At 42.5% G+C, this 12,268-nt stretch overlaps 1 protein-coding gene across 1 annotated transcript in view; it reads left to right on the top strand.

Annotated features, from left to right (window-relative positions):
- Nucleotides 1-10,808, top strand: part of LOC106565586 (potassium voltage-gated channel subfamily B member 1) — an 88,470-nt gene extending 77,662 nt beyond the window's left edge. The window contains exon 2 of the mRNA XM_014132870.3: nt 6,571-10,808. Coding sequence (XP_013988345.1) covers nt 6,571-8,457 — 1,887 coding nt within the window. The 3' untranslated portion in view covers nt 8,458-10,808. The remainder of the gene's footprint in view (nt 1-6,570) is intronic.
- The last annotated feature ends 1,460 nt before the right edge of the window (nt 10,809-12,268 follow it).

The raw sequence follows: 12,268 nt of genomic DNA, 5'->3' as shown, positions 1-12,268 counted from the left end.
TTGAGTGGGGAAATACTCACCTTCTATGGCCACTAGCACACTGGAGAAGTATGCTCTTCATGGATGAATCCCGGTTTCAACTGTACCGGGCAGATGGCAGACCGCCTGTATGGAGTTGTGTGAGAAAACAATATGCTGATGTCAACGTTGTGAACAAAGTGCCCCATGGTGGCGGTGGGGTTATGGTATGGGCAGACATAAGCTTCGAACAACAAACATAATTGCATACTATCAATGGCAATTTTAAGATGCCGTGATGCCGTGACGAATTCCTGAGGCCCATTGTCGTGCCATTTATCCATCGCCATCCCCCCATGTTTCAGCATGATAATGTGTGGCCCCATGTTGCAAGGATCTGTACACAATTCCTGGAAGCTGAAAATGTTCCAGTTCTTCCATGGCCTGCATACTCACCAGACACTGTCACCAGTGGTGGAAAAAGTATCCAATAGTCATACTTTAGTAAAAGTAAATGACTCAAGTAAAAGTCACCCAGTAAAATCTAAAAGTCTAAAAGTATTTGGTTTTAAATATACTTAAGTATCAAAAGTACATGTAATTGCTAAAATATACTTAAGTAATCAAAAGTAAAGGTAAAAGTATAAATCATTTCAAATTCCAAATATTAAGCAAACCACACGGCACCATTTTATTTTCTTATTTACGGATATCCAGGGGCACGCTCTAACACTCAGACATCATTTACAAACAAAACATGTGTTTAGTGAGTCTGCCAGATCAGCCGCTGTAGGGATGACCAGGGATGTTCTCTTGATAAGTGTGTGAATTTTCCTGTCCTGCTAAGCATTCAAAATGCAAAGAGTACTTTGGGGTGTCAGGGATGTATGGAGTAAAAAGTACATACTTTTTTAAAGAATGTAGTGAAGTAAAAGTAAAAGTTGTCAAAAATATCAATAGTGTGCCTTCGGAAAGTATTCGGACCTCTTGACTTTTTTCACACATTACAGCCTTATTCTAAAATTGATTGAATTGTTTTTTTTCTCATCAATCTACACACAATACCCCATAATGACAAAGCAAAAACAGGTATTTTGAAATGTTTGCTAATTTATTTTAAACAAAAACTGAAATATCACATTTACATAAGTATTCAGACCATTTACTCAGTACTTTGTTGAAGCAGCTTTGGCAACAATTACAACATCAAGTTTTCTTGGGTATGATTCTACAGGCTTCGCACACCTGTATTTGGGGAGTTTCTCCCATTCTTCTCTGCAGATCCTTTAAGCTCTGTCAGGTTGGATGGGGAGCGTCGCTGCACAGTTATTTTTAAGTCAAGGTGTCTTAATACTTTCCGAAGGCACTGTAGTGAGTGTACAGATACCCCCAAAAAATGACTTAAGTAGTACTTTCAAGTATTTTTACTTAAGTACTTTACATCAGTGCATGTCACCCATTGAGCATGTTTGGGATGCTCTGGATCGACGTGTACGATCAAAGTGTTCCAGTTCCCGCCAATATCCAGAAACTTCGCACAGCCATTGAAGAGGACAACATTCCACAGGCTACAATCAACAGCCTGGTCAACTCTATGCGAAGTAGATGTATGGGGTCAATCTCACACCATATGTATTGAATGCAAAATAAAATAAATCGTGAACATGAATTACCTGTTGCACAACGTTCAGCGCAGGTGTTGGTAATTGGTTCGCCATACACCTGCGCCAAACGTTGCGCAACAGGTAATTCATATGTTTACCTAAGTAGTTAGATGGTTTGTCATTAATTGTATTAGATAGACATGCTTCTAATATCCATACATTATTGACACGTGACTGACAATTTTGAAGTACGTTTGCTAAAACCCTAAAACAAGATGACGTCAGAACGTCTACTTAAGTAGGCAATAGAAAAAAAGCCTGTCTATCATGTTCATTGATGGGTTAAGACGAACCGTCACTCCAAAACTAGCGGACCAATAGAGGCTCATTGTCTACGCCTCCCTCTAAACCCCACCCTTCATGGAAAAATAATGCCAAAACTCGCAATCGAAAAGACTGGCAGTGAAAGCAAAGAAAAAGACATTGAAAGCAAAGATACGAGTACTGTAACCAAAAGGTAGTACATGCAGGCAAGAGCATAGGCAAAATCTATTCAATAGGATTGGTTGCTGGGAAAGTTTGACAGAAAACGTTTTTTGCATTCGTTTTCAAATATTTTCTTTAATCATTTGTCATAGAGTTTTGCTCTCGCTTTAAAATGATTTGCTTACAAGTTTTTGGGTTTTGCTTTTGATGTATTATTTTTGTTTACACTTCTCTACATTTTGCTTTCAATTGTTTGGTTTTTGATTTCGACATCCGTTATTTCACCCATACTCGAAAATATGTTTACATTCTGAACTTTATTTTTCATGTTCTCGATTTATTTTATTTTGAATTCAATACATATGGCGTGAAATTGACCCCATAGAGTTGTGTTGTGCTGCATGAGGCAAATGGTGGTCATACCAGATACTGAATGGTTTTCTGATCCATGCCCCTACCTTTTTTTTAAGGTATCTGTGACCAACAGATACATATCAGTATTCCCAGTCATGTGAAATCCATAGATTAGGGCCTAATACATTTATTTCAATTGACTGATTTCCTTATATGAACTGTAACTCAGTAAAATCTTTCCAATTGTTGCAAGTTGCATTTATATTTTTGTACAGTGTAATTGACCTGGATTCTCAGTGCGTGGAGCTGGCTCTATGGTTTTACATGGTCCATGTTCTAACATTTAAGCTCTCCCCATCCCGGCGTTGTAACCCAACTGTAACGGTCGTCGTACGTCATGGACCAAGGCGCAGCGGGTTGGGTGCTCATCTTAACTTTATTAGAACACGTATCAAACAAAACGATCAGTGTTGCAGGCTAACACACAGCAGTACAACAACAACTTCCCACAAAGGGACTGGTGAAAACAGGGCTACTTAAGTATGACTCTCAATCAGTAACAACGATGTACAGCTGTTGTTGATTGAGAGCCATACCAGGACAACACAAAGAAATACACAACATAGAAAACCATAGAAATACAAAACAAGAACATTACCCAAAAACCCCGGAACACATAAATCAAACACCCCTCTTACATAAATACATAGCCCATAAACCCCGAACCACATAAAACAAATACCCCTGCCACGTCCTGACCAAACTACAATAACCAATAACCCCTTATACTGGTCAGGACGTGACACCAACACTGAGTGTGAGAGTGTGAGAGATAAACATCTACATGTAGACTAGACACAGAGAGCAGGTTAGATGAATCTTTCAGTAGGGCAAGCGGATATCTCTGCTTTATTTAATGCTATAACATAATACCTTTAAAGGTGTGTAAATGTTCACGTGATATAGTGTGTTATGTCTTGAAGTGTGTGGAATGTTGTGGAACGTCATTTGTGCTTGGTCCACAGGCAGAGTTACAGTATTGCATGTCTGGATGTCAGGCGTAATGTGCACTTAGTCATGCATGAGGTACAGTATACCTAACGACCACATCAGCCAATGTGTGTCAGTTTAAGTGTGTCAGTGAAATACTCAAGAACCACAAACACTACACAGTATCCTTATAAACACATTGGAAATATAAGGAGACATACAATGACAATATTCAATGGTCAGATATGCTTCGTCCTTGCCAATAGGTAAAGTGCAGTTTACACTTGAAATGGTGTGAACTTGAGTCATTAACGGTGATTGGTTGAGAGAATTGTTAATGGGAGCAAATCCTCTTTGGATCTAATGTGTTTGTAGATTTTTATACATCACTTTTTATTTTTAATTTTTTTTATTTCACCTTTATTTAACCAGGTAGGCTAGTTGAGAACAAGTTCTCATTTGCAACTGCGACCTGGCCAAGATAAAGCGTAGCAATTCGACACATACAACAACACAGAGTTACACATGGAATAAACAAAACATACAGTCAATAATACAGTAGAACAAAAGAAAACAAAAAGTCTATATACAGTGAGTGCAAATGAGGTAAGTTAAGGCAATAAATAGGCCATGGTGGCGAAGTAATTACAATATAGCAATTAAACACTGGAATGGTAGATGTGCAGAAGATGAATGTGCAAGTAGAGATACTGGGGTGCAACGGAGCAAGATAAATAAATAAATACATTATGGGGATGAGGTAGGTAGATAGATGGTCTGTTTACAGATGGGCTATGTACAGGTGCAGTGATCTGTGAGCTGCTCTGACAGCTGGTGCTTAAAGCTAGTGAGGGAGATATGAGATATGAGTCTCCAGCATCAGAGGTTTTTGGAGTTCGTTCCAGTCATTGGCAGCAGAGAACTGGAAGGAAAGGCGGCCAAAGGAGGAATTGGCTTTGGGGGTGACCAGTGAGATATACCTGCTGGAGCGCATGCTACGAGTGGGTGCTGCTATGGTGACCAGTGAGCTGAGATAAAGCGGGGCTTTACCTAGCAGAGACTTGTAGATAACCTGTAGCCAGTGGGTTTGGCGACGAGTATGAAGCGAGGGCCAACCAACGAGAGCGTACAGGTCGCAATGGTGGGTAGTGTATGGGGCTTTGGTGACAAAACGGATGGCACTGTGATAGACTGCATCCAGTTTGTTGAGTAGAGTGTTGGAGGCTATTTTATAGATGACTTTGGTCCCTCAGGATCCTGACAAGACGAAGGACATGTTAGGTGTGGCTCTGATTGAGTTTGAACTGTCTGGCCTTTAATTCACTCTCTTTTAGCTGGGGCATTGAGCTGATGCTGGAACACTAAAGCCCAGACTGCCTCTACCTCTTTGTCTCTTTCTTTCTCTCTTTCTCTCTCGCTCAGCCTCTCCCTAAAGGCCAGGGTGGGTTTGCAGGCACCTCACCTGCCAGGATTAATTAAAGCTACTGAATGCTGAGCGGTGCCAGGGAGTAATCCTGCATTCCACTGACCTGGGACAGGGATAGGAACACAACCTCCACTGTGACCTTGTGTCAGAATGACACACACTGGCCCTAGCTGGGAGAGGACTAATAGGTGTGCCTCACCCAGCGTACATGGCCCTGATCTGAATGCGCTCTGTTAATCCACAAGACCTCGTCCAGATCCTGATGTACTCAGCATGTAGTACTCATCATCCTGTCCCCTGTGACTTCCACACAGGTTGAAATGCTCTTATCATGCAGGGGAGTCACAGGCTGGGCTGTGAATCTAGGTCTCTAGTAGTCTGCTAGTAGTACACTCACTTTGCAAGGTGCTTTGTAGAAGAACTAGGACAATACGTCTGAGGGAGTCAGTCTGAAGGAGAGAGGCAGATGGGAGGGGCTGAGTGGATAGGCAGAAAGAAGGAGAGGAACAAAGTCACACATTTGACAGGGATATGACACCACAATTTACAGCTGCACAGCAAATTTGATATAAAAAACATAACACCCACAGTGTTAAATGTAATAATTTCTTAGTGTGTACTGTATATGTGACCATCAGAAATAGTGTTAAACTAACACTTTTCAAAGTGTTGATGAACTAACACCCCAAGAATGTTTGGTCCCTAAAACCATGGGCAACTTCTGACTTAAATTAACACTTTATTAGAGCTGATGCTGTTACACTTTCTCAGTGTCAGGGAATTAACATTTGTGGTGTTACAGTAACTTGTTGTAGGGTGTTGTTTTAACATTGTAGGGCAGGGATGGGAAACCTTGATGGGGTGGAGGCCACAACAAAAAGAAAATATGGTTTGCGTACCCACATTCAAAGCCTCCACATTGCAAGCAAAACATCATAGTGGCCCCACTCTTGACAGAGAGAAAAGAAATTTGCATGACTCAATAGGCACGCTGCAGTCCTGTTTAGAGTTAATTTTGTGCAATTCTACACATTTTGCAATGGTGTGTAGAGCAAATGTTACAATTTTAAAGCAAGTTTGCTGCATTCTATACATCTTGACATGGGCCAGAGAGTAGATTTTGCAATTTTATAACACATTTCATGCAATTCTACTCATTTTGCCATGGGGTGTAGAGCAAATGTTACAGATTTAAAGCAAGTTTCATGATTTCTACACATTTTGCCATGGGGCAGAGAGCAAATGTTACAGTTTTAAAGCACATTTCATGATTTCTACACATTTTGCCATGGGGCGGAGAGTAGATTTTGCCATTTTTAATATGAGTGAGACTGACTGAGCATGAGGATGACGTGCTCAAGGGAGGGCATTCATGCATGAACAAATGGAGTGCTCGAGGGAGGAGGGGGGGTCAGACTTGAATGATCAACCAGGCAATCTAAATCATATTTATCTTTGACCTTTTTTTCTCTTAAAAAGCTGGTAGTCCTGATATGACAGTAGCCTTTTCATAATGTTCAGGGGGAATCAGTCAGAGAGCTTAATGGTTCGTGAATTAATCATATTCTTCAGGTGTCAGCCTCACAAAATGACTGTTATTATTTGCTGCATGTTTAAAGCATCTTTGAAAGTAATTTTGTCCCACAGTTGGATTCAGACAAAAAAAGCATTGAAATGCTTTGGCATGAATGTTCTACATGTCAATGCACTGACGTTTGACTGATACACGTTGTCTTGGTTGTGTCTCAACAGGTCCTGGCCATCATCTCCATCCTCTTTATCGTGCTGTCAACCATTGCCTTGTCTCTGAACACCCTCCCGGAGCTGCAGGACATAGACGAGTTTGGCCAGGTGACAGACAACCCTCAGCTAGCTCACGTGGAAGCGGTGTGCATCGCCTGGTTCACCATGGAGTACCTGCTCCGCTTCATCTCCTCGCCCAGCAAGTGGAAGTTCTTCAAGGGTCCACTAAACATAATAGACCTGCTAGCCATCCTACCCTACTACGTCACCATCTTCCTGACTGAATCCAATAAGAGCGTTCTACAGTTCCAGAACGTCCGGAGGGTGGTGCAGATCTTCAGGATCATGCGTATCCTCCGTATTCTGAAGCTGGCCAGGCATTCTACAGGGCTTCAGTCTCTGGGCTTCACCCTGAGGAGGAGCTACAATGAGCTGGGCCTGCTCATCCTATTCCTGGCCATGGGCATTATGATCTTCTCCAGCCTTGTCTTCTTCGCCGAGAAGGACGAGGAGGACACCAAGTTCAAAAGCATCCCGGCCTCCTTCTGGTGGGCTACCATTACTATGACTACGGTGGGGTATGGGGACATCTACCCAAAGACTTTACTGGGTAAGATTATTGGGGGTCTATGCTGCATAGCTGGAGTGTTGGTGATAGCCTTGCCCATCCCCATCATCGTCAACAACTTCTCAGAGTTCTACAAGGAGCAGAAGAGGCAGGAGAAGGCCATCAAACGGCGGGAGGCCCTGGAGAGGGCCAAGAGGAACGGCAGCATCATCTCCATGAACATGAAGGAGGCGTTTGCACGCAGTGTCGAGCTCATAGATGTAGTGGTAGAAAATAATGGAGAGAACATGGGGAAGGTGCAGGACAACCACCTGTCTCCTAGCCACAGGAAAGAGACTCCCAAAAGGACCACCTCAGAGATGGACTCCGCTCAGTCATTAGAGCCCAGCTCACCAGACAAAGCCCATCCCGCCAGCCCTCAGCAACTCAACGCTCAGAAACTGGAGGAGATGTACAACAAGATGGCCAAGACCCAGTCTCAGCCTAACCTTAACAGTAAGGACAAGGGGCATTTGTCTAAAGCGCCCAAGAAGAGAGACGAGATAGAGATGGGTATCATCCCCACAGAGCCTGCCCCAACCACAGACATGAGGAGCATGTCCAGTATTGACAGCTTCATGAGTTGTGCTGCTGACTTCACCGAAAGTGCCCGCTTCTCCCACAGCCCCAGCACCATTGTTCCAGGGAGGGTTAGCACCAACCCCGTGCTCGAGACCACCCTGGAGCACGAGGCCATGGTGTCCCCCCACAGCGCCACCAAGGTCCCTGGAGGACGAGGCTCCAAGCACGGCCTGTTCTCTGACAGCCCCCGGGGCCTACGCTTCAGCAACCCGCTAAAGAACCGCTCCCTCAAGGTCAACTTCAAAGGCGGGGACGCAGACCCTTCCTCCTCCTCCTTAGCACAGGGGCCAGGGGGCGGGGCCCTCTCAGATAGCTCTGCCCTCTCTGCCCACTCTCTCATGAGTCCTGAGGTGTCTGTCTACACCACTGCCAGCAGCAAGACTCCACCCCCTGAGACCCTGATCCCGACAGTCTTCACATACCATGACGCATCCATCAGTAAGTTCATTGATGCTGACACGGACGAGGAGGAACACCTTCATGATAGCTCAGGTACAAACACCTCCCAGAGGCTTCTGGGAAAAGCCAGCCCCAAGCTCAGCTCCTACAGCAGCCACCACCGCGTGGCCAACCACCTGGAGGGCTCCCAGAGAATGCTGGGTAACAGTGTGTTCCCCTTGGAGACCCGGTCAGGTGGGGGACAGGGGAATCATGTGCTCTCCCGGGGAGAGAGGAGTCGTTCAAACACCCATAATGAGAGCAAGTGAGGTAGGGGGAGGGAATAGATAGTACAGAGAGGACCCAAACAGGAGGACATTGTGCAAATACCAGAGAGAAATAAAATAAAACATGAGCTCTAACCCATACCAGGAACTGCATTCCTACTTACATGAATAAAAGGAACTAAAACACCTGCAGCGACTGGGTTTTTTTGTTGTTGTAACAAATGCCCAATAAGTAGAACGTATGGGACACAGGAAGGAGCTCACTTGTCCTTCCATTTCCTGCTACTTGAGGGCAAAGACTGTCAGCAAAATGACCCAGGGCACTGGGAGATGCTACAGTACTGCTGGATTGAGAAAGAGAGAGAATGTAAAAGGGTGCATTGCTGTATCCAAAGGGGATATGCATAACTCTGCAGATCTGGTCACACATTGTAGATTTAGGCATTACTGAATCAGCATTGTGCTAAAATTAATTTTGTTGATTTCCTTGTGTTTTCTTCCTCAAAACTGGCCTTAGTTATATGTGACTATGTGTATGCATAGCGTGTACGTGTGTTTGTATGTCTGTAGGTGTATGTGTATGCATGATGATAGGCAGATAAACATACACACACAGTTATGCAGTATTTTATGTATATTTTTTTCCTTTTTTTATAATATAAATAGTATATTTTCTTTGGTCTGTTATTTTGTGACGCTATCTGAGAGGTGAACTTTCATCCTTGTTTATCAACAGTTTGTTTCAGCCATTAGAGAGGAAATGGCCACTTTGATATCCTGTCTGTTTCCTCATTCCCATCAGCCTCTGCCTCCCACCTCCCGCCTCCCGGGTAGAACTAACCGCATTAAGCGAATATTTTCAATTCTGTACAGGGTATTCTTTGTTGTTTTGTTTGTTTACTCATTTTTTTGTTTTTGATTGTGTGTGTTTTATCCAGACAGGTTAGGGTTAGGGTTAACCCAATCTCCTTTATATTTTAATACTCTCTCAGATGTGTGGTTGTGGTTGATTGTCATACTTCATATCCAATCACCATTGATACTGGGGAGGGGATAATAGCATCCATTTAACCTGGATTGAAAGTACTGAAAACACTCAGATTTTCCATTTTAAAGTTCCACATTTGTACAATGGATAATACTGTAAGAGCATATAACTCAACAAGAACATGAAAAAAGAACACACTCATTGTGCAAAAAGTAATATTTTTTAAATATTTTTTTAGAATGGTATATTAGAAGAATGAATTATGCTAAACTCATAGTTTTGCATTTCAATACATTGTTTTATTTTAGAGAGAATATTACAAGATAATGAATTTGTATTTTTTGCTAGTAGTTAGGGTAAATGTTTGTCCTTCTATCCTTTGTACAATGTGTATAACTTTGTATAACAGCATCTTTAATCATATCATGGACCCACACAATGTTATTCATTAATTATAACAACAATTGTTTCATAACAGGAGAATGTCCGAAATATTTCATGAAGCCAAGACAAACTCAAACACAGCAGAGATGAAGGGAGAAGGGAGGAGTGGAATGACGGAAGGGGAGATGGTAAGATGGCACACAGGAAGAAAGGACAGGAAGAAAGATTAGGGAACAGCACTTTATTTTACAGAGGGAATCATAATCTCATTGGATGACTTCCACACAATGGATGGTAGAGCTGGGGACCAGCTGCCAGAATTCACAACAACCATCATATGGCTACATACACAGACACTGACAAACACAGAGCCACTCACATGCTCATACACATGCAGTCAACACATGCTCACAGGCACGTTTTATGTGGGTTCAATCTAAACTTAACCTATCCCAGTACATCTCATAGGTAGTATCTGATACAGACCACATTTCCATCTCAATATATCCACTACCCTCATACACTTTACAATGTTAAAGATACGATTTTAATTTAGCCTTTAAACACCCGGCTAAACACTCAATATAGAGTGAGAAAAAAGTGTATTGTTGACTTCCATTGTCCTGTTTTTCTATTGTCAGACTTCATGCAAAGAGATAGGTATTTCTGTGCCTCTGCCAGTAACAAACTTGCTTCCCTCCCCCATCTCCACTCTGGATAGTCTGTCACTGTAGCCTCAGTTTAATAGAGCTCACATGACAATTCAATAAAGTGTAAAGCAAATAAACACAGAGAACTGGTTCGCAATGCTGTCAGGGTGTGATATTAAAGCACACAAACACACAGACACGCAATACACACAACACACACACACACTGGTAGCACACAGAGACACACACAGCAATAGTGTGCTGCCCCATAGACTTAAATAAATACACTCATTATTTTTGAATAACCAAAGCCAAACACAATCACACATGAGGGCATGGCCTACTAAAGAAATATACTATCAACAATTCAAAGAGAGCCCTGGGGGGGGGGGGGGGGGGGGGGGTTGTGCGGCTGGTGTGACCAACCATGTAGTTAGTTACAGTCAGATGATGAGTGAACAGTGGGGCAGAGAGCTGTCTGTCTACTGTCTGTCTACTGTAGCTATTCCTGTGGACCTCAGGCCCTAGTCCAGCCCCACTCTATATCCATAGCCAGTCCACTATTAGATGACTTTATCCCTAACAATGGAGTATTGGGCCATTTAGTCTGTATTGGAATTAATTGAATGAGCATTACAGAGCATTGTAGGACACTTGACCTCTGAACCCACACCCGGTAGAGAGACCATTACCCCCTGACTTACCAGAGAATCATTACTTCCTTTAAGACACATATTACATATAGATCCCTTTATCATCTATGTTCTCCTTTTCAAAGGGAAGATGGCTATTAAATCAATAGGACTACTGTACTGAGTCAAGGAATAATGCCTGTCTGTTTGGTGACTCAAACACTGAGGGATATTCTGAGTGTGTTCCATTCTCCTGTTTAACACAAAACACAAGAGTGTTTGTGATCATTTTTGTGTATTTCCTACTGAAAGGGTTGCACTCTTGAGCATGTTTGTGTATAATGACAATGTGCAAATGATGGTTGGTTTGAGGCAGGTTTTTGGATTTGAATCCATTTCTCTGGTTCTATAAATACCAGTCCTGGCAGGGCAGTGGAAAGATCAGGCCACCAACAAAGTGGCTTAGGTACACCTGTGCCTTTGGCAGTTCAAGTCATAGAGTTCTTTGAAAGTAAACGTTTTAAAGAGTAAAGTGTCAGGGAAAGGTGGGTGTTGGAATTGGCATTTACAAGAAAACAACAGGCCGGGTAAAGTTGTGAGAGGGTTCCGTTGTGGGAACTGCAGATCCATGGATAAGTTGCATTTTAGAGACAAGAGGGTAGGCCTACATTGTTCTCTTATTGCAAGGTGTATTATTATTCTCATAAAATTATATTATTATATACCTGCTTCATCTGTCTCAGAATACTTTGTCAACTGTCCTGTTCTCTATAGCTGAAAGTCCTCAAATTACTCGGTGGAATCTAACCTTGAAGTCGGGTTCAGTTCTCAAGCCCCCACAATTCACGTTCAAAACATTCTGTAATTGCTTCAGTGAGTGGGCCCCTAAGTAACTACTGATTATGTGCATGACATCAAGGCCCAACACCCCCTGTGTTAAGTCCAATAGCAACTGAATTCAGAGAGATGATTCATTAAAAATGTATTTGGATTTTTTTCTGTCTTAGTAGTCTTCTAGGTCTAGGATATTGATGTATAACAATCAATACATTGTAACAAAGATGGAGATGGGGAAATGGGAGGATATATGCATTGATCACACGAAAGTCAGGGTCTCCTTCCACATAAAATGCTACAGCAGAGCTCATTCACACATGGTAAAGTCAAATTGAACAATCAATCAATCAAATGTATTTATA

This window comes from Salmo salar, chromosome 12 (assembly GCF_965601325.2).
Source record: "Salmo salar chromosome 12, fSalSal1, whole genome shotgun sequence".
NCBI lineage: Eukaryota > Metazoa > Chordata > Actinopteri > Salmoniformes > Salmonidae > Salmo > Salmo salar.
This window is presented reverse-complemented; position numbering and strand designations above follow the sequence as displayed.